The 27,586-nt window shown below is 36.8% G+C and overlaps 2 protein-coding genes across 3 annotated transcripts; both read left to right on the top strand.

Moving 5' to 3' along the window:
- The first annotated feature begins 3,494 nt into the window (after positions 1–3,494).
- dapk3 (death-associated protein kinase 3) lies at positions 3,495–11,877 on the top strand. Its single transcript, XM_067363119.1, has 9 exons — positions 3,495–3,593; positions 4,288–4,375; positions 7,039–7,399; positions 7,537–7,666; positions 7,765–7,813; positions 8,386–8,412; positions 8,517–8,669; positions 10,140–10,185; positions 10,273–11,877. Exons 2-9 carry the CDS (start codon positions 4,314–4,316, stop codon positions 10,804–10,806), a joined length of 1,362 nt encoding a protein of 453 aa, XP_067219220.1. The 5' UTR covers positions 3,495–3,593; positions 4,288–4,313; the 3' UTR covers positions 10,807–11,877.
- Positions 11,878–17,491: 5,614 nt separating this feature from the next.
- Positions 17,492–27,576, top strand: si:dkey-127k13.1 (PWWP domain-containing DNA repair factor 3B). 2 transcript variants are annotated; one of them, XR_010891927.1, is made up of 13 exons: positions 17,492–17,556; positions 18,896–19,753; positions 19,838–20,081; positions 20,244–20,387; positions 23,889–23,959; positions 24,045–24,130; positions 24,275–24,335; positions 24,489–24,564; positions 24,820–24,870; positions 25,006–25,244; positions 25,452–25,652; positions 27,037–27,310; positions 27,391–27,450. XR_010891927.1 is itself a non-coding variant. In XM_067362945.1 (13 exons), exons 2-13 carry the CDS (start codon positions 18,959–18,961, stop codon positions 27,446–27,448), a joined length of 2,115 nt encoding a protein of 704 aa, XP_067219046.1. In that variant the 5' UTR covers positions 17,492–17,556; positions 18,896–18,958; the 3' UTR covers positions 27,449–27,576. The 2 variants fall into 2 exon arrangements, 1 of the variants encoding a protein (XP_067219046.1); XM_067362945.1 differs by having other exon boundaries at positions 27,222–27,310; positions 27,391–27,576.
- Positions 27,577–27,586: the final 10 nt, after the last annotated feature.

Genomic DNA, 27,586 nt, shown 5'->3' with positions numbered 1-27,586 from the left:
AAATTCTGTCATTAATTACTCACCATCATGTCGTTCCACACCCGTAAGACCTTTGTTAATCTTCAGAACACAAATTAAGATATTTTTGATGAAATCCGATAGCTCAGTGAGGCCTCCATAGCCAGCAATGACATTTCCTTTCTCAAGATCCATTAATTTACTAAAAACATATTTAAATCAGTTCATGTGAGTACAGCGGTTCAATATTAATATTATAAAGCAACGAGAATATTTTTGGTGCACCAAAAAAAACAAAATAACGACTTATATAGTGATGGCCGATTTCAAAACAGTTTCAGGAAGCATCGGAGCGTAATGAATCAGTGTATCAAATCATGATTCAGATCGCACGTCAAACTGCTGAAATCACGTGACTTTGGCGCTCCGAACCACTGATTCGACACAAGATTCATAACGCTCCGAAGCTTCCTGAAGCAGTGTTTTGAAATCGGCCATCACTATATAAGTTATTTAGTTTTTTTTGGTGCACCAAAAATATTCCTGTCGCTTTATAATATTAATACTGAACTGATTTAAATATGTTTTTAGTACATTAATGGATCTTGAGAGAGGAAATGTCATTGCTGGCTATGCAGACCTCACTGAGCTAATGGATTTCCACTAAAATGGCTTAATTTGCGTTCCAAAGATTAACAAAGGGGTGTGAAACGGCATGAGCATGAGTAATAAATGACAGAATTTTTGGGTGAACTAACCCGTTAAGTTAACTTTTTCTTGTATATAGACAAAGACTATAGAATAACACTCGTATTGTTTTAAGAAAGTGCAACGCGCAATATGGCGGAATAAGTCCTGCCTTCTAAATATAAGAGCCAATCGCCGATTGGTAAAGTCATCGCATCACTACAGCGGCTGTTAGAAGCTATAGAAACAGTCAGACGCACGCCTCCGAAATGAGGCACAAGAGACACGCTTTTAGGACTGCACATGCGCATTAGCTTGAACCAGCCTAAATAATACAGTTTTTTGTCAAGATTCGAGTATTTAGAAAAAAAAAATGAGACAGTTGTCAGATTTCACTGGTGATTACAAATATGAAATTTAATCGAAAGCTTGGCAAACAGCTTTGAAGAATTTGATGTTTCTCCATTCTAAGAGATAGGAGCTGCACTTGCATGCCCGAGAGGCGTTTCAAAGATGGCCGCCGAGTGAAATGACTTGTCTTAAAGGGACTTTGATATAAATTAGATTCACAATATTAAAGAAACACTCCACTTTTTTTGAAAATAGGCTCATTTTCCAACTCCCCTAGAGTTACGCTGCATTCACACGGGGTGTCAGCGTCAACGCTTGACGGAGGGCGTGTCTGAAGCTTGTGCTGACACAACCGTTATAGTGATTACAGCCAATCACATTACTTTACGGTGTTGCACGAACGCAGTTGGCTGCGACTGCTCTAGGGTATTTGCATAGGGCGATCTGATTGGATGACGGCTGCGTTGGCGCTTGAAAAGTTGAGAAATCTTCAACTTCTGCCGCTTGCAACGCGAGTGAAGCGACGCGACGGAACCCATAATTCAGTTCCGCAACGCATGACGTCACCCAATCAAAGTAAACGAGAAGCATTAACGCCGGCGCCCCGTGTGAATGCAGCCTTAAACAGTTGAGTTTTACCGTTTTCAAATCCATTCAGCCAATCTCCGGGTCTGGCGGTACCACTTTTAGCATAGCTTAGCATAGTTCATTGAATCTGATTAGACTGTTAGCATCTTGCTCAAAAATGACCAAAGAGTTTCAATATTTTTGCTATTAAAAACTTGACTCTTCTGTAGTTACATCATGTACTAAGGCTGACGGAAAATGAAAAGTTGCGATTTTCTAGGCCGATATGGCAAGGAACTATACTCTCATTCCGGCGTAATAATCAAGGAACTTTGCTGCCGTACCATAGGTGCAGCAGGCGCAATGCTATGACGCAAAGTTCCTTGATTATTACCAAAGACTATAGAATAACACAAAACGTGTCACTCGTATTCTTTTGAACGGAAGAAAGTGCAACGCGCAATATGGCGATAAGTCCCGCCTTCTAAATAAAAGCCAATAGCTGACTGGTAAAGTCATCGCGTCACTGCAGCGGCCGTTAAGGGGGTCGCACACCGGACGCGAAGCTCGGCGCCGCGCAGCGTCGTGTCTCTGACAACTCACAGGTATCGCACATTATATACGCGCGAGCTCAATTTTGACTGGACTCCTGATAGAAGAGCTGCACAATGGGAGTGTTTTACGTCAACAGGGAAACGTTACATGCCTATGCTTTAATATTTCGCACTGAGGTTAGTGTACATGGAAAAATGGCACAACAAAGCAAAAGGAAAGAAAATGCTACGTTTATTATACATTTTTAGACTTTATTCAAGCTGTTAAACTTAGAATGTGAAACTGATGTATCTTGCAGCACAGGGTGAAGTCAGTATGTACATTAACGACGAGTTGAGAAATATAATATACATTTATTGTAAAACAATGTACATGGCGCTCTGTGGCGCGGCACGATTTTAAACAACTTCCTGAGTCGTTGCTGGGCGCCGCATGTCGCCGCCGGTGTGCGTACTCTCATAGAAAACAATGCGTTCGAATTTTAAAGACGTGGCGCGACGCTGCACAGCGCTGAGCTACGCGTCCGGTGTGCGACCCCCTTTAGAAGCACCGGTTTCTATAGAAACAGTCAGATGCGCAAATTTAGGTCTGCGTATGCGCATTAGCTTGATCCAGCCTTAAAAATACAGTTTTTGTTGTCATGATTCGAGCGTTTGGGAAAAAAAATATAAGACAGTTGTTGTCAGATTATTGGGGATTTAAAATATGAAATTTAATCAAAAGCTTGGCAAACAGCTTTGGAGAATTTGATGTTTCTCCATTCAAAGAGATAGGAGCTGCACTTGAATGCCCAAGAGGCGGTTCAAAGATGGCCGCCGAGTGAAATGACTCCTCTTAAAGGGACTTTGATATTACGCCGGAATGAGAGTAAAGTTCCTAGCCATATCGGCTTAGAAAATCGCAACTTTTCATTTTCCGTCGTCTTAGTACACAATGTAACTACAGATGAGTCAAGTTTTAAATAGGAAAAATATTGAAACTCTTTGGTCAATTTTGAGCGAGATGCTAACGGTCTAATCAGATTCAATGAACTATGCTAAGCTATGCTAAAAGTGGTACCGCCAGACCCGGAGATCAACTGAATAGATTCGAAAATGGTAAAACTCAGCTGTTAAACTCTAGGAGAGTTGGAAAATGAGCCTATTTTCAAAAAAAAAGTGGAGTGTTCCTTTAATATTTATATTCAAGATAAGATTAATATAAGATTCTCTAGGCAATTCATTCTTTCACACCTTTATGTGTGTTATGAGTCTGTTGTGGTAACGCTGGCAAAAGAACAGACCAAAACAAGCCCAAACAAGTAGAGTTTTTACCTAGATCGGCTCGCTAACACCTGGCAGACTCTTAATAACAGGTACACGCGAGCTGACATCATCCTGCGGTGGAGTCGCGATGATGTCACTGAACAAGCCACGCCTCTCCAGAGCGCAGCAACCGGAAAATACCCATTGGCTGAGGAATGCGGCGACGTTAAGGTATGTAACAAAACTCTCAGCGTTTACTTATTATGTAACACTGTTCTAGGTAGTGTTATTAATATTATAGAGAAATTAGTTTATTCCGTAACGTGTTTTGTGTGTCGACATTCGTAGCTCGCCGGTGTTCGCTGGTCGTTTCTTCTTTTACAAGTTAGCCAGATGGCTACTGGAATTAGTCAGTGATTTATTAGATGTGTTGTGGATTATTGTAATGTGCTTATTTCGTATTTGTTTTAGCCACATTTCAACTTATTTTTGGCTGAGAAACTATAACCTACTGAACGAATGTTAGAAAGAGAACGGTTGTTGTTGTGTTTATTTTTACCCATTAAGGCTTGATACATGTCTTATAGCATAGATGAGATGTAATATTAGCAGTGTGAGTTTGTACAGTGTTGAGATATTCGCTGTTAAAGGTCCATGATAAAGAAAGAAAGGAAAAAAACCTGACATCCCTCGTTTTTGTCTGAAGGTAATGACGTATGCAGGAATAAAATGTCCACACTGGACTTTCTCATTCCCATGTCAGTTTAAAATCCAACTTCCTGTGAGGTCAAGAGTAAATACCACAGCATGTGCACTCTTCAGAACAGTTACAAACCATTTATAGTCAATAAAGTGGTCTGATGAAGTCAAAAACATGAAGCTAAACTAGTCCTAACAAGCACTATTTCTGGTCATTTTCTAACAGATTGAATAATTTGAAGTCAGCAAATCATGGCTGGCTTCAGGCAGGAGGATGTGGAGCTCTTCTATGAAATGGGAGAGGAGTTAGGAAGGTAAGAGATGTGATTTTACTCCTTAAAACTCTTGTAACCTGACTTAAAGTGTTAGTTCACCCAAAAAACGAAAATTCTGTCATTTATTATTCACCCTCATGCCGTTTTACACCCGTAAGACCTTCAGAACACAAATTAAGATATTTTTGTTGAAATCTGATGGCTCAGTGAGGAGGGAGCAATGACACTTCCTCTGTCAAGATCCATTAATGTACTAAAAACATATTTAAATCAGTTCATGTGAGTACAGTGGTTCAATATTAATATTATAAAGCGACGGGAATATTTTTGGTGTGCCAAAAAAACAAAATAACGATTTATATAGTGATGGCCGATTTCAAAACACTGCTTCATGAAGCTTCGGAGCGTTATGAATCAGCGTGTCGAATCATGAGTTGGCGCGCCAAAGTCACGTGATTTCAGCAGTTTGGCTGTTTGACACACGCGATCCGAACCGCTGATTCATAACGCTCCGAATCTTCCCGAAGCAGTGTTTTGAAATCGGCCATCACTAAATAAGTCGTTATTTTGTTTTGTTTTTTGGCACAAAAAAAATATTTTCGTCGCTTTATAATATTAATATTGATCCACTGTACTCACATGAACTGATTTAAATATGTTTTTAGTACATTAATGGATCTTGAGAGAGGAAATGTCATTGCTGGCTATGGAGGCCTCACAGAGTCATCGGATTTCAACAAAAATATCTTAAGTTGCGAGATAGAAGTTAAATGAGTACATCACAATGTTTGGCCTGGAGTTGCCAAGGCGATGTAGCGTTTGTGCTTATCAGTGCAGAATAAAAACAAACATTATGAGAGTCTTGCAATTTAAAAAATCCCCAAAATGACTTAATCATCTGCGAACACTGACTCCAGTCTTGCATTTCTTCCTATATATGGTTGTGGAGGTTTGTGGTCTGTGCTGCTGCAGCATGACATCACTGCTTTACTATGCATATACTCGCTCTCTGAGCCTGAGCACAGCTGTAGTGCAAATGAGAGTACAGATGGGCTGGATAAGAGGTGTCAGAGGAGTACTTTAACCACACAACATTTTATCCCACTTTTATAGTTCTCGTTGGTTGTATTATGCAGCATTTGTGCCGTTTAACTAAATGAGGTACTCTCTTACTCCTTGAATAATTTACTAGAGTTTGGTTTTGTGGAATGTGTAGTGCTTTTTTGCACACATTCCATATCCATATGCATATGGTTTACCATATCATCCATGTCATCTTGGTTACGTAATCCGATTCTCTAAATTAAAGGGGACACAGAATGTGTCTGTGAAGTTTCAGCTCAAAATACTCCACAGATCATTTATTATAGCTTGTCAAATTTGCCCCTATTTGGGTGTGAGCAAAAACACGCCTTTTTGTGTGTGTCCCTTTAAATGCAAATGAGCTGCTGCTCCCAGGCCACTTTCTAGAAGAGGGCGGAACTTTAACAGCTCTCTCTTTGGTTGCTCAACAACAACAAAGCTGGAGAATCTCACACAGCCAAAATGAGGATTGTCAGTAACAGTGTTCAGCCTTACATTGTTCAAACCGGAGTCGACACTGATGGAGAGACTCAGGAAGAAGTTACAACTTTTAGGATGAAACTGGACGTTTCTGAATGGTTGGTGGATAAATTTATGTAGTTGCTGTGGAGTTGATTCAACTCATCCACTAGCATGTGCCGTCATGTTCATCTTTTGTGTTGAATTGACCCTCGTTTGTGAAGCAGTTCGGCGTAAAATGACGGCATGTCAACAACACTCGACTACAACAACTCTTCCTCTTCTCTAAAGCAGCCCAACATGACCCTGCCCCATTTGTTGTGTGTTCTCAGTGGCGGGGTTTATTTAAATTTTAGGGTTAGCGATGTCACAACCCAGGAAGAAGCTCGTTGTAGTCCTTACCAGCCGTTTTAATAAGCGATTTCTGTAAATATCTCCCTTTGCTTTGAACTTTGAGCCTAGTAACTTTGCAGATGTTTTTTATGCTCAAACAGCAACATCACACACTAACTAAAGTTAAAAAAGTGAAATCAGAATCAATTTTTATTTTTTATTTTATTTTAATTAGATTACATTTACATAGATACATTTCAAAATATTCATATTCAATATTTTATTCTATTCTCCCTACTACTTCTTTTTTATCTTTTAAATTTTCCTTTCTATAAACGCCGACTGCTTGTATATGTTCCGAAGGTATTGCAAAGTGTGTAGAATTGCACACACAGACCAGCCACTAGTCATGTGACTATCACTGAAAACTGAGACCCATACAGTATTTGATCACCGGATTTACAGGAATCATTAAACTCACAAACCCCAGTCTGGGAAACCCTGACATAATGTAATATTTAATGCACTTCATGTTGTTGATAACAAAAAATGGAATATATTTTATTTCTCTGTGTATTTTTATATCAATATGATAAAAGTTATTCTACTCAAATCAATATGATAAATATGCTAGGTCAAAAGTAATCTAAAAGTAATCCAAAAGTAGTCCGGTGGTTACATTGCCTTAAATTTGTCATGTAATTTGTAATCAGTACAGTAATCTACCCAGATCTGTCAATATGCAAGAATAAGTCCTTATCTTCTGTAAAATGTCTGTAAAATTCATGTTTTGATTTCTTTTTTGTCTCTGTGTATCATTGTAACAGTGGACAGTTTGCCATTGTGCGTAAATGTAAAGAAAAGAGCTCCGGATCAGAATATGCCGCCAAGTTTATCAAGAAGAGACGGCTGTCATCCAGTCGACGGGGCGTGAGCCGAGAGGAGATCGAGCGAGAGGTGAACATCCTTCGAGAGATTCAGCACAGCAACATTATCACCCTCCACGACATCTTTGAGAACAAGACCGACGTGATCCTGATCCTGGAGCTGGTGTCTGGAGGGGAGCTGTTCGACTTCCTGGCTGAGAAGGAGTCGCTGACCGAGGAGGAGGCCACACAGTTCCTCAAGCAGATCCTGGATGGAGTGCACTACCTCCACTCTAAACGCATAGCGCACTTCGACTTGAAGGTGAGCGCTAGTATGTTTTGATTAATGTAGATGTCCAATCACTCAGAATGTTCTTTTATTTTCAAGTAATGGTGAAATGTGTCTCATTGACATGGAAACATGCACTATAAAAGTCTTGAATGTACTTTGTTTTTCAGCCAGAAAACATAATGCTGCTGGATAAAAATGTGCCGAACCCCAGAATCAAGTTGATAGATTTTGGAATTGCGCATCAAATTAAGGATGGAAACGAATTTAAAAACATCTTCGGAACTCCTGAGTTTGTTGGTGGGAACCTGAGTTTATTATAATGTTGTGTTATATCTTTATTCATTATAAGTGTATTAGGAATCCTAGATTAATTTGCCATATTTTTTCATTTGTAGCACCGGAAATTGTGAATTATGAGCCCCTTGGCCTGGAGGCAGACATGTGGTAAGTCATAACTGTCAATAGCCATGTTATCGAATAAAAAAAACGCTGAATGGAAACGCCAAGATGTGCATAAATTCTAAAAATATGCATTAAAAAAACTAAATTCTGGTTATTTTTTAACCTTATAAGAAGGAATCCATCTAAACTATGATAGAAACACATTTTTCAAAATAAATCCCTCGATGCGCAACGATAAATCTAACGGGATGTGATTTGGTATAATGACCTCCCAGAAGTGTCTTACAAACACCAGGCATCCAAACGCAAGATAACATGACCACGTTTACTGCGTTTCGTCTGCACGCTCTGAGGCAGTGGCTTCCCTGATTGCAGCAACTTCTGTTTTTATTACAGATATTTTGCAGCAATTTTTGAGGACGTGACTAGTTTGTTCTCTTGAACACATGGGATGGAAACTGTGCTTTATTTGCAAATGTTCCAATATTCCAAATTTGTTACATTCACAACTTTGGATGGAAACGTAGCTAATGGTGATTATAAAATATTGTTTAGGTTGTGAATGCATAATATTCACATGCTAATTTGATTTCTTGTGATTTTCTTTCCTGCAGGAGCATAGGAGTTATCACATATATACTGTAAGTAATTATCATGTAATTGGCTTGTTTGGCTGCATTGATGATGCTTTTTCCACACCCAAATGATGCCGCTGTACTATTAATGCATTATTAATGCTCTTTAGCTTGAGTGGCGCTTCTCCGTTTCTTGGCGAGACCAAACAAGAAACACTTACCAACATTTCAGCTGTCAACTATGACTTTGATGAGGAGTACTTCAGCAACACAAGTGAGCTCGCCAAGGACTTCATTCGCCGACTGCTGGTCAAGGATCCTAAGTTAGTATAATCCTGTGTTATTACTAAAACTATTAAAATAAAAAATAAATGTTAGATGAAAAACGGTTAGTTCACCTCAGGGTTTGTTCACCCAAAAATGAAAATTCTGTCATTAATTACTCACCCTCATGTCGTTCCACACCTGTAAGACCTTCATTCATCTTCAGCACAACACAAAATAAGATATTTTTGATGAAATTCGATGGCTCAGTGAGGCCTGCATAGCCAGTAATGACACCGAACCTCTCAAGATCCAGAAAGGTACTAAAGACATATTTAAAACAGTTCATGTGACTGCAGTGGTTCAATATTAATGTTATGAAGCGATGAGAATACTTTTTGTGCACCAAAAAAAACAAAATAACGACTTTTCAAGAATATTTCGTGATGGCCAATTTCAAAGCACTGCTTTGAAACTTTACGAATCTTTTGTATTGAATCAGTGATTCGGATTGCGGATTTTCGGATTGAAATCGCCCATCAGTAGATATTGTTAAAGTCATTATTTGTTTATTTTTTGGCGCACAAAAAGTATTCTCATCGCTTTATAATATTAAGGTTGAACCACTGTAGTCAGTTTTAAGTACCTTCCTGGATCTGAACCATCGGATTTTTTCAAAAATATCTTAATTTGTGTTCCGAAGATGAATGAAGGTCTTACCGTTGTGGAACAACATGAGGGTGAGTATTAAATTACATAATTTTCATTTTTGGGTGAACTAACCCTTTAAAATAATTAATAGTAGGGATGGGAAAATAAATCGATGCATCGCGACTTGAGAAATGATTCTGGATCGATTCTGAGATTTTCCATATGTATCACAACTCTCTCTCGAATCGATTCTGAGCTTAGTTTTCAACAGCAGATGGCACTGCATGCTTTATAAACAGTCGTACTCTGCTCTCTTCCAGTTCCTTAAACACACCACTTGAACCTTCTATAAAATAATCATTCATAAAGTTTGAAAAGGTTAAAGCGAATTACGAGGGTGTTTGCAGTGGGCTGTTTACATTAATTCGCATCATAAAAGCATTTTGAGGTGCAGATACATTCTCAGACTCAATGCACGAGTGCTTTTCTTCGTGAGCATTTGAGCATGCGGTTAAAAAATAGCCTAGAGCACCATCTGCTGTTAAAAACTAAGCTCAGAATCGTTTTGAGTGAAAATCGCGATGCATTCAGAAAAATCTCAGAATTGATCCATGAATCGAGATTTGATTTTTTTTTTTTTTTGCAGCCCTAATTAAAAGTTGATGTAGTAAAATCACTAAAACTAAACAAATAACTGTAAATGGAAAAATTAATAAAAAGTAATAAAATGACAAACATGCATTTTAGTCAAGGACTAGCTTAAGCCTTGTCTGTGAAACTGGGGGAAAAAATACTAAAATAACTGGTGTATAAGTCTCAATTGTTTAAAATGTTCCTGTTTATTAAAATATAATTCAATATTTGCTTTTAACATTCAGGAAGAGAATGACAATCGAGGACAGTCTCCAGCACCCCTGGATCAAGGTTCGAATGTTTCTCTTTCCCTCACTTTTGAGTTCTGTCACCATCTGTTCTGTGCTTGACCAGTTCTCATCCCATCATCCCCTACAGGTGATTAAGAGGCGTAACGTTCGACCTGAAGAGAGCGAGCGCAAGCCGGAGCGCAGGCGTCTGAAGACCACCCGTCTGAAGGAGTACACTATCAAATCCCACTCCAGCATGCCTCCTAACAACACATACATCAATTTCGAGCGCTTCTCGCAGGTCATGGAGGAGATAACCGCGGCCGAGGATGGCCTGCGAGAGCTGGAGAAGAACCAGCGCTCCTGCGGGGAGGACGTGGCCGCTCTGCTCTCCATCTATGAGGAGAAGGAAGGCTGGTACAAGGAGGAGAACGAAAGCATCGCTGCAGATCTCGGTCACATCAAACAGGAGCTGCAGAAGGCACAAGCCCTGCGTAGACAGAGCCAGGAGGAGGCCCGAGCCGCCATGCTGTCGGCCAATGCCCTCAAGCGCAAGTTCGGTCGGTTGGAGAACCGCTATGAAGTGCTCGCTGAGCAGATGGTCTCTGAGGTGCGCTGGGTGGAAGAGCTGGTGCGCTCCATTTCAGCTGAAAACGACACTCGCAGCAACAGTATGGCTTGAGCTGCTCTGTTTGCTTTTAAAACGCAACAACTCCTTAATATCTTTGCTTGGTATGTGCAGGGCAGGTATAGAGCATTAAACTTTGCAATAAGCTTCATGTAAGCCTGTAGTGTTCATGTTACTCTTATGCAGCGCAAAATTGTGTGGGTGTGCATGCTTTAAGAATGAAGTTTCCCTGTGCATTGCAGTATTCTTATGTGATGCCAGTCTAAAGCGTTTTCACTCGCCACCTCACAAATATACATGCTGGATCAGTAGAGAAAAGTTTATTTTACGACTTGAGTATCAATTACAGCACATTAATGTACATTGTGAGTAAAGCACTACACAGTCCTCTATGAGGAATTGAAGAATCTCAAGGCGCCAGTTGCTTTTGTTGTGCTGCATGTCCGCTTTTTCTATGCAAATCAAATTCTAATTTTATGATTTTATGATGACAAATGAAATTACTTCTAAACATATAAAAGTCCTAAATGCTGTTTTGAATGATCTGTACATATATTTACTCAGTAAGCTGCTGCTTTATCTATAAATATGATTTAATGGGATAGTTCACTCACAAAAATTGCCCTCATGCTCCAAACCTGTATGACTTTCTTCTGTGGAACACAGAAAAATGTTTTTTTTTTTTTGTTGTTTTTTTTTGTCTCTACAATGAAAGTCTAAATTGTTTTTGGACCCCATTGACGTTCATAGTATGTACTATACAAAAACGGCTGAAAATATTTTTTTATTTTATTTTTTTGCATGTTCCACAAACAAAAGAACGTCATACGGGTTTGGAACAACAGAAGGGTGAGTAAATGATGACAGTATTTTTATTTTTGGGTGGACTATCCCTTTAACGCTTTTCTTTTGCTCAGAACACACACTTCAGACATTCCATATGCAAATGAGCATCATTATCTCTTACAGGGAATGGCTGTGGTCAGTTGTAGTCATGGCAATATTCATGTCTGTTTGCTTACAGTACTGTATCCATTGTTATGTTTTATTTACAACAAATTTATATATATATATATATATATATATACACACATCAGAAAAGTCCATTCAAATAAAAGAATTAAAGAAGAATCCAGTTGCAGTGTCTTTATCAGGTGTGTGTGTGGGCTGAAGAGTGTGGTGTTTTATAAAACTGAACATTTGTCATATACTCTTTATCTTAATTTTCAACATGTCTAGAGATGTTGAAAGTCCCAGAGTTTAACTAAACAGGATTTTTCCATGTCCATTACAACATAATCGTGTTTTGTTACTCAGATAAACATTTGGATTTTTGGGGTCTTGTCGATGCCACTGTTTACTTTGAAATTTTAAACCACAGGGCATCTATGAATATTCTGAGAACTGTTAGCTTCCCATGAGATGTTTTGTCGTAAATCAACAGACAGGCGGCAGCGGTTGGAGTTTAAAATCATCATTTGTGTTCTACTGAAGAAACAAAGTCACCTATATCTTGGATGCGCTGGGGGTAAGCAGATAAACATCACATTTTCATTTTTGGGTGAACTATCCCTTAAAGAGAAATAAAGTGCTGACGCAGGAGCCAGCCAATAATGAGTCGGCGTTCTGACGTAAACACAGAAACGCTGGACGTAAATGACGAATGAGAATGACACAGAAGAGAAGATATTGTTGAATAAAGTTATTTTTGTTTTGTTTTTGCGCACAAAAAGTATTCTCGTCGCTTCGTAACATTAAGGTTGAGCCACTGCAGTCACATTAACTGTTTTAACGATGTAGTACCTTTCTGGACCTTGAAACTGTTGGTTTGCTGTCTATCGACGAGTCATCTTGGATTTCATCAAAAATATCTTTATTTAAGTTCCGAAGATGAACAAAGATGTTACGAGTGTGGAACGACATGAGGGTGAATTTTTTGGATGAACTAACCCTTTAACATTAGCCAAAAATATAACTTTTTTTATTGTTATTAAAAAAACAAACATGAAAAAAACTAAGTAACGCAAGTAACTAAGTAAGATCTCGCGAGACTAAAGTGTGACGAGATTTCTCGTCGAGGCGAAAAGTAGTCTCGTGATGTTGCCATGACAGAGTGGTTAGGATGATTAGGAAAGAATATGCCACCGCTACGTTAACATTACGCCTCCACTGTCCTTTTGCTTTGTATTTAAATAAAAAAACATTTAATTCAGTTGGATAACGGACGCCGCCGCTCCATATTTACAGAGTTACGCGCGATCGCTGAAAGTAAACGCGCGCGCGCATTCAAACGCGATCTCAATACCCGCATTTTGAAAGCGGCTCCCTGATGAATGCAAATATCTCTCAATATGAAAGCTATCTTAGGCTGGGCAGTGTAGTTGTAACCATCTCTCAGCTCTGTATCAAAGAAAAAGTTGGTCTTATTTGCACTTTGAATATTGAGAGAGTGCGATTATGGTTTCAACTTGTAAAGTGTTACCATGAAACCGAATAACAGTTTTCTCTTAATCTTATTAAGCACAAACAATAAGGTTTCATTTGTTAACATTAGTTAATGCACTGTGAACTATCATGAACTAACAATGAATGACTATTTTTATTAACTAGCCTAACATAAACAAAGAATAATAAATACTGTAGCACATATATTGCTCATTGTTAGTTGATGTTGGTTAATATGTTAATGTTAATAAATTGGACATTATTGTAAAGTGTTACCATTTTTATTTATACTGTTTTATTTCTATGATCAGTTTGTGGAAAGGAGTTCAGTTAGGAGGTCAAAGGTTGTAGAAGTTCATAAATCATGTACAGTAAGGTCTGAAGAGACTGAAATCATACAGAAGAGAATTGAGTTAGTAGCAAAACCTTTTACAGTGCTTGAGTATTGTTGTCTTTTACTGCATATGATAATTCACACTCAGAAAGTTGAACTGAAATGACATTCATTACAGGATTATTAGTTAAAACATTTCAAATACACCTGAGGAATATTTTTTCTAGTCATGTATTTTGCCATTGAGGATTTCTTAAAAATAGTGTGTAAAAATCTTGTCTCGTCTCGTGAACTCAATCTCGAGTCTCGTCTCGTGAGATCCCCGTCCCCTCACACCCCTAGTAGATATGCTGACGTAGCTTCCACTCACATCCAGAGAGTCAGCCCAGCCTCAGTGAACAAAACACAGCTGGTTCAACCCTGATTCCACACACACGTCCCTCACCGCCACACCAGATCAGTGTGGTCTCTGTCCTGCATCAGCTTTCTCAGCATGGCCAGATCCAGCTCAGCGCAGAACACCTGTAACTGGATTATGGCTGTCCTCACGTTGTGGTCCATGATCTCTCTGATCGTCATTGTGGTTTGGGTCACCTGGCCTCCGTTGGCGAGCCTTACACAGTGCAGAGCAGCACATCAGGCATTAATTGAAAAGATGGAGGGAGCTAAAGTGATTAAGGAAAAGGAGGAAGATGTCTTGAAATCTGTACTGGAGCTGAGCTCTAAAAACCAGACCAGACTGCAAGAAGAGCTGGAAAGTATTCTAGAGAGCCAGAGGGAAACCAACGCATCTCTGACCGAGAGTCTGCAACTGCAAGTGAGTATCAAAGTGTGATGAATGAGTTTTGAATATCTTGGTGCAGTTTGTATATCAAAGTATGATAGAATGATGGTAAAAAAGGAACTGATAAAGAGACCAAATAATTCATTTATAGTTTTTTAAAGATGGTAATGCTGACTTTATTGGATTTTTGTTTCTATTTTAGATGATCCTAAAGGAAAACATAACAGCTTTGGAAAATCAAAGACTCAGGCACCACAGTGAACACGCAAGGCTTTTTTCTGAGCTGGCTCAACAAGGGGGTAGGAGAGCCAAATATGGGAATATTTTTAAAAATGATGAAGTTGGTGCAACCAAAGACGACATCTTTTATGAGAGCATAATTATCTTTTTGAGATGAGGAGCATAATGTATATAGGAAATGAGTTATTCTAAGCGTGCCTTCCAGACACTTTGATAAGGGTCATTGACGGATAAGTGTAAAAAAAACATAATGGACATATAATTAATTTTGAAGTTTTATTAAGTGTTAACAATGAGATCATGTGGTTTTTATAATGAATTAACACTGCTTTTGTAATTTATTACAAGATGGACAAAATTTGTCACCAAAAGAGTCATTCGGTTTAACCAAAATTTCAGTTTTACCGAATGACGATATTTTCAAACACTGCTAACAGGCTGATATCTAGCTAGCAAAAGGACAATCAAACATTTTATATTTAGTACAAGTTTTTAAAATATTAAAACATTTTCCATGTTTTATAGCGGTTGTACCGAATGACCTGATGTTTCGGGACATGCATATGAGCAAGTGAAAACATGAATTTTTCAAATTTAGTTACTTTGCTTTAAGACCATGTGGTCCTTTGCAGACGTCTGAATGATGTCACATCCGGTCACATGATATTAATCACATGACTTGATCCAAAATGGTCCCTTTATATTGGTTACTCCGAATGACATCAATGAAATTCATTTTTCCAGACATTCTTTCTCATAACAAAACGACTTCTTACATCATTTTAATATCATTTTGCACTATGTTGATATATGATGTTATAAAATCATGCCAGAATAAAAAATATATACATTTATTTATTTTAATCACAAATGAAATGCTGTATTGGCCTTTGGACAGTTAAACTGAATAACATTTTGACATTTCAAAACCTTTATATGTAGCAAAATATAATTAAAGCCTTTTGGAGTCAATAAAAGAGATCTAGTTGTACTACCTTACATAGCCTACCTTGGATGTCATATCTTTGTTTTTTATTATTATTAAGGGCTTTGGACAAAAAAAAATTACCCGTCACATCATTGACCCATATAACATGAGTGCCATATTTAGGCCTAAGTGTTTCATATGCAATAAATTCCATGAACTAAAGTTTCCTTATAATGTTGATCATGACGATTAATTGTATTATTGCATAAGCTTAAATTGCTACTTCAGAATAAAACATGTAATAAATGTATGAAAACATGTTTAATATGTGTTTTGCTTCGTGCAGCTCTTATTGAGACTCTGTGGGTGAATCTGACCAGTGAATCGCATCATTTGGATTCATGTGCAGCTTTACGGAGTGCCGCAAACAGCCAGCAGGCGGCAGCAGAGAGTCAGAGGAAAGCCTGTGAATCCAAAACGACTTATCTTGTCAAGAAAGTGTGAGTGATTATAATCAAAGTCCCTTTAAAGGAAAGTCTGTTCATTCGGCGGCCATATTTGCAACACCTCCGGGCAGCTATTTTGGGCATCCAAGACTAAGACCTATCTATTTGAATGGGGGAATCCTGAAATCTGAAAAACTGCTTGCTGAACTTAGTTAAATAACATTTCAGTATTGATATTTCAAATCAGCAACAAAATCTGACATGAACTGTCCCATAAATGTTGTTTCTTATGCTCAAATATTGTTTAAAAGCTTATTTTTCAGGGTAGACAAGACAATGCGCATGTGCAGTCCTAAGCGCGAGTCTCATGTTTCTATAGGAACCGGAGCTTCTAATGGCAGCTGCAGTGACGCAATGACTTTATCAATCAGCGATTGGCTCTTTTACTTAGAAGGCGGGACATATTTCGCTATATTGCGCGTTGCAGTTTCATTCATAACTAATAGGAGTGAACCCTCTTTCTATATCGAAGATCCAATTCAACCTTACTAATAAGCAAAAATGACTTTAGACAAACATCACATTTGTGATCAGCCTGAAGCTTATTCATTTCTCTTTTTGTGTGAAAATGTGACAAAAATAGAACCTTTTTGTTGTTTGAAAAAAAAAAAAAAAAACAAGCAAGCCCAGCCCCCGTGAGAAAAAGGGGGGGGGGGGGGGGGATAACACAATATTGTGTTTTAAAATTAGTTTTAAAAGTATCTTTCCCCAACACTGATGATACAAGACGTTTATTTGACAGTGCACTGTTTCATTTATTTCTGTATCCATTTTGCAGAGAGAACTGTAAGATTAATGGGTGAGGAACTGAAGACGTCCAAAACAACTGAAGAAAACTGACAACGACCACAAACAACTATAGCATAGCCTAATATGGAAAGTACTATAAAGTATACTAATCTCCTTCATAATGAGAGATTATGAGATATTTTTATGGTAATTTGAAATTAATGTGAAATAAATAATGTTATAATAGTAGTAATAGTAGGTTAGTATTGTTGTTGTTGTTATTGTGTGAATAAAGTTGGCAGGACATGAAAATATTTGACTGATTTTTTTTTTTAAATACATATATATATATATATATATATATATATATATATATATATATATATATTTATTTTTTATTTTTTTTATTTTTTTAAAATGAATTCCTATTCTCAGGACATACCAGTAAAAATATTTCTGTTTTAAATTGAATGTATTTTTATGTTTGATTTTTTGTTTATGTTTTGAAAATATGTGAATTTATATTATTTAATTGAATATTTAATTCAAAATTCGATGATTTATTTAAAATATTTTATTGTTATTATTTAATTTACAGTTATTAATATTCAAATTAAGTGAATTGAATAATACAATTGTTCCATTATTGTTTTAATAATTATTAATATATTTTCAACTTGAAAAACATCAAAATTATCAGCAAAAATAAAGAAAAAGGAAAAAAATAGATTGTTTTTAATAGCAGAGCTCTCTCTCCTTCAAACCGACTTCCTGATTCAAGCAAGCCCTGGTCAAGTGACGCGATCTAGCACTTCGTAAACAGCTAAAAATCCAACGAGTAAGTGATCTGATGCTAATCCCTCATATGAGCGCATGCATTTTATATTACAATATCTTTAATTTCACGCTTTTGAAAGAGCAGCAACTGATCATGCTTCTGCAGGTTTTTAGGATACTATAACATACGCCCTCTGACCGTGTTTACATTGGTTTTCCATGGAGCTGCTAATGCTAATGCAGAGCGCTCCTAGTCAACACGTCTGTTGTGTTTTAGATACTTTCTTTTATGTTGCATTTTATGCGTATATCGTTGTATCTGTCATCTTACGATTCTTATACGGCTGATGTTTGCAGATGTTTATTTGCTGAAGTACTTGGGTTATGTCAGTTCCACTATTACAACAAAGATACTGTTTACAGGAACTTAAAGGCTGCATTTCGTAATATGATAAGCGTTAAGAGAGGCAATTGCTGAAAATGTCTTCTAATGTGTTTTATATTTATAATATAGCCTGTTTATAATGTAATGCATAGTATGTCTTTACAGTAAAAGGTCTTTGTGTTGAACTCTTAGTTGCTGTGTGTTTGTTGCTAAACTTATGGCAAGTTAAAGGATTAGTTCACTTTCAAATAAAATTTCCTGATAATTTACTCGCCCCATGTCTTTCTTTCTTCAGTCGAAAAGAAATTAAGGATTTTGATGAAAACATTCCAGGATTATTCTCCTTATAGTGGACTTCAATGGACTCAAAATTACAGTTTCAGTGCAGCTTCAAAGAGCTTTAAATGATACCAGACGAGGAATAAGGGTCTTATCTAGCGAAACGATCAGTCGTTTTAAAAAAAAAACAACTGTATATGCTTTATAAACACAAATTATCTCTTTGCATGTGTTTCCGCTTTCCGTATTCTTCAAAACGCTTACGCTGTATGTCCTACCCCTTCCCTATTCAACTTACGGAACGAACGTGGCGCCAGTTTCGTTTTTTTCCGTAAGTTGAATAGGGAAGGCATAGGACATAAGCTTTTTTCACGTGCAAGGCGATCATTTGTGTTTATAAAGCATATACAGTTGTATTATTTTTTTCTAAACGACTGATGGTTTCTCTAGATAAGACTCTTATTCCTCGTCTGGTATCATTTAAAGCTGCACTGAAACTGTAATTTTGACCTTTTGGGCTCCATTGAAGTCCACTATAAGGAGAATAATCCTGGAATGTTTTCATCAAAAACCTTCATTTCTTTTCGACTGAAGAAAGAAAGACATGAACATCTTGGATGACATGGGGGTGAGTAAATTATCAGGAAAATTTTATTTGAAAGTGAACTAATCCTTTAAATATATGTAAATGATACATTTGACAGCTAACAGACCTCACTTTGGGATTCTTTTGCAGCCCAGCAGAATGTAGCCAACCATTGGTTGGTTACAATGTGCTGACACATCAGTGGTTGCAGGAATGAGTTCATCAGATAAGTTGTCTTCACACCACCGAAGGAATCCTCGCAGGACCTGTCGCACCATTTCTGAAGTTCTTAACAAACCTGTTTCAACCGACAAAGCTTCCTTCTTACATATTAAAGAAACCACAGTTTCACAAGATCTGAATACCACAGAATCATGCGGACAGAGAACGGCCAAGAAGAAAAAGGAGAAACCTCAAGCAGCAGACCAAAGTCTTGACTCATCAGCTTGCTTACAAAACTCAACGTATGAACTAAGTGGTTTAAATGGATTGGCGTCTTCAAAGTCACATAAACCTGAGTCGACGGTGCCTCAGAAAATTACTACCCCCAAATGCCCGTCAGAGACTTCGAAAAGATCTCACAGGGGAAGGAAAAAGAAATGCATTCAACCCAGTGAGAAAGAAGTAGCTGCTAGCAAAGCTTGTGCAGATGCACTGGACAATTCTGTACGCAATTCATGCCCAGAACAACACTTCAGAGCTCCAAAAACGAAAGGGACACGTTGTCGGCACTCTAAAAAAACTCAGACCCCTTCTGATGTTTCTACAGGGCTTCACACTTGTACTACATTATCTGCTCGTCCTCTCGAGGAGATATCCTCCTGCCACACTAATGGTGATTGTAGCTCTCTACCACACACCCCAAAACGGGGCCGGGGTCGGCCTCGGACCCGCCCGCTCTTAAGCTCCACACCGAACTCACACCTCCATCCCCTGTCTCCAAAAAGAGCTGAGAATAGTTGTACGCCACATAGTCATCGGAAAGTCAAAGACTCCAGTCTAGTAAAGGTTTGCATGAAAGCCATTAAAGCATTATTGATCTGTTGTTTGAAATTCCTGCATTAACTATTGCTCATGTGGTGTTTTTATCAGTCACCTCCTCCAGATGCTACTCCATTAAGAATGGTCAGACCTCAGGGACTCGCGGCAGCAGGAAGGCCAAGAGGTCGCAAGAAAAAGAACGTGCAGGAACAGCCAATTGCCTCTCCACCAGTGAAACGCGGTAGGAAGAGAGCAACGTCTCCTGTTAAATCTCCTCAGGAAGAGCCATCCTTTGAGACGCAACCTCCAAGTGGACCCTGCATTGAAACCCAGGAGCCAGAGCCACAGAAATCAGGTATACAACAATTTTACAACATTATAATATAGTCTATGTATTAGTGCATTATAACACTTTTAATGTTAATAGCTGTAAATAGAGCCTCAGATATATGATAGTGTTGTCATTATCTCCTGAAATCAGTCATTATAATGAGATAGTGTTATGTTGTGTACCTAGGAGATCAAACCATGTCCTCTGACCTGTCCATCGAGCTGAGCCTGCAGGAGGAGCCTCATCCTCTTAACCACTCTGACTTGATGCAGGAGGAGGACCAGGACGATGATGAAGAGCTGCCCAGCTTTTTGAAGCAGGACAATAAAAGTGAGTGAGCAATAAAAGGAACGTGTGTTTGTGTATAAAACTGTATTTTAAGATTAAAATATCCAAAAACCACTAGAACAGTGTTATATATTTTGTTGACTTGTGTACTTACATAATCCCAAATGTATCCAAGAATGTCTAAATCCAGAGAAATAAGCAGTTTTAACAAGGACCTTGTCCGTGCGTCGCCTATCAATGACATCATTACCCTCAATTTGCGTGGTTTATTTTGTAGAAACCAATTTTTGATAAATCAGGTAATTTTTTGTCTTATGAAAAATTTATGTCTGTTCATAATTTCCCCTTACCGTTTAAAGAATATAATGCAGTGATTAAAGCGGTTCCTTCCGGTCTAACTCAACTTGTTATATGTCATCTAGCTTTTAGTAAGAGTGACACAAAAGAACCAGATTTGATTTTAGATGGAATTAGTATATTTAACAAAAAATGTAATAATAAGCATATTCGACAAATCCTTCAAAATAAAACATGTAACACTCCTAAAGGCAAATTTTATTGGGCTTCTCTTATTGATTCTATAGACTGGAAGGAAACCTGGCTGTTACCTCATAAATACTGCATCCCAAATAAAACCAAAGAAGTTCATTTTAAAATACTACATAAAATATATCCTGTAAATGAAACTGTGGCAAAATATATGGAGATTAACAATTCTTGCTCTTTTTGTAGAAATAATGAGGAAACGCTGATCCATTTATTTTTCCAATGTGAAAAAACTCAAAGATTTTGGAATAGCTTGTATCTTCATATAGGCCTTGATTCTTCCAAATCCTTTCAATTAAAAGATATAATTTGTTATTATAAAGGTTCAACTAATACTCCAATAAATTATATTGTTAATTTTTTTATTTTGTTTGGGAAATTTTTTATTCATAAACAAAAATTCTCTAACTCGCAGCCTACCTTTTCACACTTTTTAATTGAGATTGATGCTTTTCTCAAATCTCTTAAATTGATTAAAAACAAGAAAAGTGACAGATTTTTGAAATCTTATGATGATTTGTTTGGTAATACCTCTGATGCATAATGCTTCTTCTGTATGTGTTTTAAGATGTTATGTTTATTTATTTACTTTCCTTTCTCTTATTTGTTTGTGGAACTTTACATTAAGATTTTGTGAAATGTCATTCCTGTAGAGGTTTCGTCTGTTTTGTCTGTGTATCTGTATCATTGTTTGACGCATAATAAAAAAAAAAAAAAAAAAAAAAAAAAAATTTGTAGAAACCATGGAAACGCCAAAGACGCTTTAATATATTATGTTTTATTAGACAGGTGAGCAACTATTTGGATGCATTTATTGACAGAAAACTAATCATGTTATATCGCTCAACACATTTAGTCTTATTATTTAAATTTCGTTTTCTTGATTTACTGCCATGTTTTATCATGCCTAATATCGATCTGTCTTACTGCAGTGTGCAACAAGTGTCTCATAGCAGCTGCCGAGCGAACGCACAGTAGCATTATAACAACTTTCAACACACAAATGTATCCAATATGATAAACAGCGCTGCGTTACCTCACATACGCTTGACTGGAAGAAGCGGAAACGCTCGTCTGCGGCATAATAAAAGCTCTTGAGCCGTGTGTTGCACTCGTTTCTCGTTTGCAATCGCTCTAGCGGCCAATCGGCTTTCATCCACACCCTTCTTCATACTGCAATAATGTTAATAAATCTTTAATACATTAGCTCATCCATTAATATGATTTCTGCCAGAGTCCCATCGGATTCTTTTCCACCGGCTGTCGGCATGAAGACAACACCTCCCATGATTCTGCGAAATCAAGGCGTCATCAAGCTACGCCTTTGTTTTGAATAAGCGACCTCTAGTGGTGAAAAATTACATATTGTGCCTTTAACAAATGTATTAAATATATTTATTAGAGCACCACCCAATGTAAGGTTTGTGCCACAGCTGCCCTAAACTAACAGTATTGGTGATTACCAAAATCATTTTTGATGTTTCTGTAATGGTTTATCCACACCAGTATGTGTGCGCTCTCTTTAGTGACAGCTGTGTTTCTAATGCTAAAATATAATTATCGTTGGGATTTAATGGATTCAAAGATGGATCGCACAAAAGTTTCATCAAAAGCAAGTCTTTGGGAACAACTAGAAACTATTTGGAATAATAAGTATATAATTTGTCAATAACAACAGAGACTGTGGAAAGTAACATAAAAACAATGCCAGCAAGAATACAAGCTGTTATCAAGTCCAAAGAAGGCCATACAAAAAAAAAAAAAAAAAAAAAAAAAAAATGAAATATATACTTTTTTGGGTTATTATGTGTTAAGAAAGTCTACTTAGCTGTTTCAGTTTGTTATTTGCCTAATAAATGACAATAATTGTTTTCCTTTTTATTATGACAGGTGGTCTAATAAATTGGTTAAGCATATTGTTACAAATTTGTTATATATATATATATATATATATATATATATATATATATATATATATATATATAAATATACAGTACAGTTCAAAAGTTTGGAACCACTAAGATTTTTAATGTTTTTAAAAGAAGTTTCATCCTCTCACCAAGGCTACATTTAATTAAAAATACAGTAAAAAACAGTAATATTGTGAAATATTATTACAAATTAAAATAACTGTACTATTTAAATATATTTGACAAAGTAATTTATTCCTATGATGCAAAGCTGAATTTTCAGCATCATTACTCCAGTCTTCAGTGTCACATGATCCTTCAGAAATCATTATAATATGCTGATCTGCTGCTCAAGAAACATTTAATGTGTACAATTGTACAAAATATTTTTCAGGATTCCTTGATGAATAGAAAGTTCAAAAGAACAGCATTTATCTGAAATACAAAGCTTCTGTAGCATTATACACTACCGCTCAAAAGTTTGGGGTCAGTAAGAATTTTTATTTTTATTTTTTTGAAAAGAAATTAAAGAAATGAATACTTTTATTCAGCAAGGATGCATTAAATCAATCAAAAGTGGCAGTAAAGACATTTATAATGTTACAAAAGATTAGATTTCAGATAAACACTGTTCTTTTGAACTTTCTATTCATCAAATAATCCTGAAAAATATTTTGTACAATTGTACACATTAAATGTTTCTTGAGCAGCAGATCAGCATATTATAATGATTTCTGAAGGATCATGTGACACTGAAGACTGGAGTAATGATGCTGAAAATTCAGCTTTGCATCACAGTAATAAATTACTTTGTCAAATATATTCAAATAGAAAACACTTATTTTAAATTGTAATAATATTTCACAGTATTACTGTTTTTACTGTATTTTTAATTAAATAAATGGAGCCTTGGTGAGCAGACGAAACTTCTTTTAAAAACATTAAAAATTGTAGTGGTTCCAAACTTTTGGACTGTACTGTATGTATATATATATATCTATATGTGTATATATATAATAATTTTTAATTTTTTTTATTTATTTATTTTTTTTGGTCAATGCTTTGATATATTTTTGATGCATTATAGAGCCTTTGTCAATCTCAGAGGGACTTTGCGTGTGGTGCAAACTGAGGAAATATCCCTACTGGCCAGCAGTGGTGAGTACAGCATATGATTTTGTGCAGGTTGTAGCTCTTGATTTTAGCCTGTAGTTGATGACTAGTGTGCTCATCTGTGCCACAGGTTAAAAGTGTGAATCACAAGAGCAAAAAAGCCAGCATTATATTTGTTGATTGTTACCTAATCGACCAAAAGAGAACCAGAAAAGGGTAAGAATTCATCAGTATCTTAATTTCACTTATTTTTGGTATATATATATATATATATATATATATATATATATATATATATATATATATATATATATATATATATATATATATATTAGTAAATTATTCTGTTCAAATCTGTAGGTTTTCTGTACCCCTGCGAAACCTAAAACGCTTTGACTGTGAAGAGTATGAAACATTGGTGGTAAAGTAACATCTCTTTGACCGTTTACCAGTGCATGCCCACTATTTTCATATTTCTGCTATTAGAAGACATTGTTACACTAATCATTCTTTGTATATACTACAAGACATTTTCATTGACATTGTAGGCCTTTTCTTTTAATATCTTTTTTAGGATGTAGCAAAAGAGAAGTATGGCAGTGCCATCACCTGGCCTCTGGAGCTGATATCGGACTACAGGATCCGCATTGGTATTTATCTTAATTTATTTGTTTCCTTTTTAGAATTTCAGTACTTTTAAAGTAAAAAATAATCTGTAGAAGAGTCAAATATGTGAATATATTAATATTTATCCAGATGTGCATACTAAATGCCCTGATGTTGTGTAGCGAATAATGAATAAACCTTGTTACTTTATATAAAATATATCAATAACTATTGACTGATTTTGGACTCCTGACTTATAAAGTGAAATTCAAATACTGAATTCAGATGATTTCTGACAGGATGTGGATCCTTCTCTGGCTCCTTCATCGAATATTGTGCCGCTGACATCAGTAGGTTTCCTTTCATTACAGATATAGATTTTCTCACTCATCTAATATGTTTGTGATGGTTAGTTGTTGTTAATTTTAGATGTAATTCACCAGTGCCGTTTTAACAGAAATGTTCCTTTGATCTGATGATACCAGGTTGGCCAGTGCGGAGGAGGTACTCTGAGGAGAAATCTGTGCTGACCTTCCCCAGTCAGGAGATTCTGAGCGAACAGTGCGACAACTCTGATAATAACATAGAGGACATCGTTGTGGAAGAGCAGGATGAGCTCCTCTCCAAGAAAGTGTTGCCCGACCGATCCAAGGCTGCACGCAACCGCGCCAACAAGCAGTTGGTCGACTTTATCATCAGACGAAAAGTTGAAAAGCGCTTACTGGTACGTTTTTTTGTTGATATATTTATTAGGGCTGTCGATTTAATGTGTCAATTGGATTAATTATGGTAAAAAAAAATGTAATGCACTTGCCCCGCACCAGACCAACATAATTGCTTGACAGCCCTAATATTTGTATTGAAGAATTGAGGCAGGTTCATGTATGCACTTGTTGAGCACACAGCTAACCCTTCCGTCTGGTGCACACAGGCAGTCATCAGCGGTCGAGAGTCGTCTAAATGGATGCAAGCCCTCCAGAAGCCATCTCGCCCAGTGGTTGATGTCTATTTGGAAGATGAGGAGCAGGTTGATAAGGTGTACCGCTACCTGAACAAAGTCTGCGATAACACCTGCCTACAAAACATCCAGGTGGACCGGATCCAGCTTATTCTTGATGTGCTTCTGCCTGAGGTAATCGCCTTCATTTATGCGAGCGTTTGAATGTTTGGGGTTGGTGAGATTTTTTTATGTTTTCGAGAGAAGTCTACTATGCTCAGGATGGCTGCATCTTTTTTTTTTTTTTAATCAAAAAAATCATTCTAATAAGCTGATTTAGTGCTAAAGAAACATTTATTTTTAATATCAGTACTGACAACAGTTGTGCTGCTTAATATTTGTATGGAAACAATCAAACATTTTTGAACAGCATTTATTTGAAATAGAAATGTTTTTTATCTTCACTTTTGATCAATTGGCCATATGCATGGTTACTTCCTGGTTTTCGATAAGCCAGCTTGGGCATTTCTGGTGAACTGTTAGTTATTCGACACACAACCATCAATGGCTGACTTTTTTAATGCTGTATTTATATTTTAATGCAGTTATCACACTTACCTAATTTGCCAATAAACCAGTTTTATTGATTACAATAAAGACTTGAATCTATTGGGAACGTTTGAAAAAGAAACATTGTGCCTATAATTGGACACATAATATTTTTCCAGCACTTCAAATGTTATTTTTAATGTGATGACCATAAACATTATTTGTTTACCCTTCTGAGATTGTCCCCATTTGTAAAACCAAGCATTTCAAAATGTAGGAAATCCAACAATTGATAGAAAACACTTATTTACAAATAAAAAAGACAGTAATTAGCACTATAACCAGCAGAGGGCGGCAGAGGAGCATTTATTGGCTCATATTAGCCATTTCTTGTAATATTTTTTCCACGTTTCACTTTTGAATAAATATTAAACATAAAATCAGAAGCAGAAAAGCAGAAGTATAAGTACTCACATAGTCTCATGAAAAACAATAACTTTTCTTGTGAATGAATTGCCCAAAGCGAGCACCGCGCTCTCCCTCCCTTTATCACAGCTGTCAGCGCAAGCTCAATGATTTTGGCACACTTGTAAAAAAGTCACATTTTGTTCAGTGAATCTAACTGAAGTGCACAGTAAATATTTAACTTGCAGTGTGCTGACACTTTTTTCACACAAAAGTGTGAAAACTAATGTTTGAATTGAATTTTGTGAACTGAGGAATGCGTCTTTTTTGTGTTGTCTTACGTTTGAATAACTAAATTAATGTCAGGTCTGACTATTTAAGTGACTATATTCTGATTATAAACTAAGTATTACACTACTGATGCTGTTAAAGCTACCTCAGAACATTTAAGATACCAACACACCAAGTTACATTTCACCAGAAGCTTTCCAGCTGGCTTATATTATTGCCAAAGTTCTCCCCACATTGACTACCATAAGTTTCTATTTTCCTACTATGGTAGTCAATGGGGGCAAGATCTGTATGGTTACAAACATTCTTCCAAATATCTTCCTTTTGTGTACAGCAGAACAAAGAAATTCATACAGGTTTGGAACTACTTGAGGGTGAGTAAATGATGACAGAAATTTCATTTTTGGGTGAACTATCCCTTTAAGAACGTTCCGTGCATATGGTCAATCGATGCATCCTTGCTGAATAATGTTCCAGCAACATGCATAGCCATGTTTCAGTGACTGTTTCACTTTTTAGGCCATTATACATGCCATTGCTGGAGTCTACAAGCTTTCCCTGGAGAAGGCAGAGGAGAAGTATCTTAAAGGGCCGTGCTTTAGTAACAGGTAGGAGTATTTGGGAACTGCTTTGCCCTGAAAAACTGCCTCTTGCATCTGTTTAAACTATTTTTTTTTTACTTTTTTAGAGAAAGACAGGAGTTTGACATGATGATTGAACAGCAGATGAAGCGCACAGCATTATAAACGGACAGTGACATTTTTTGACAGCACTTAATCATTGTATGGAAATTAGTTGAATTGACTGAATGATTGAAATTAAAGGATTAGTTCACTTTCAAATTAAAATTTCCTGATAATTTACTCACCCCCATGTCATCCAAG

The sequence above is a fragment of the Chanodichthys erythropterus genome, chromosome 16 (genome assembly GCF_024489055.1).
Source record: "Chanodichthys erythropterus isolate Z2021 chromosome 16, ASM2448905v1, whole genome shotgun sequence".
In the NCBI taxonomy this organism is placed as follows: Eukaryota; Metazoa; Chordata; class Actinopteri; order Cypriniformes; family Xenocyprididae; genus Chanodichthys; species Chanodichthys erythropterus.
Note: the sequence above shows the minus strand (reverse complement) of the source record. Positions and strands in the feature narration are given on the sequence as shown.

What these genes read in the sequence shown, in the direction of transcription:
- dapk3 (XM_067363119.1), top strand. Translation starts at nt 4,314, where the DNA reads ATGGCTGGCTTCAGGCAGGAGGATGTGGAGCTCTTCTATGAAATGGGA. An exon ending in CGGAACTCCTGAGTTTGTTG is followed by an intron (nt 7,667 to 7,764) that starts GTGGGAACCTGA and finishes TTTCATTTGTAG; the next exon opens with CACCGGAAATTGTGAATTAT. An exon ending in TCCAGCACCCCTGGATCAAG is followed by an intron (nt 10,186 to 10,272) that starts GTTCGAATGTTT and finishes CATCCCCTACAG; the next exon opens with GTGATTAAGAGGCGTAACGT.
- si:dkey-127k13.1 (XM_067362945.1), top strand. Translation starts at nt 18,959, where the DNA reads ATGAGTTCATCAGATAAGTTGTCTTCACACCACCGAAGGAATCCTCGC. An exon ending in AAGACTCCAGTCTAGTAAAG is followed by an intron (nt 19,754 to 19,837) that starts GTTTGCATGAAA and finishes TGTTTTTATCAG; the next exon opens with TCACCTCCTCCAGATGCTAC. An exon ending in GCCAGAGCCACAGAAATCAG is followed by an intron (nt 20,082 to 20,243) that starts GTATACAACAAT and finishes TTGTGTACCTAG; the next exon opens with GAGATCAAACCATGTCCTCT.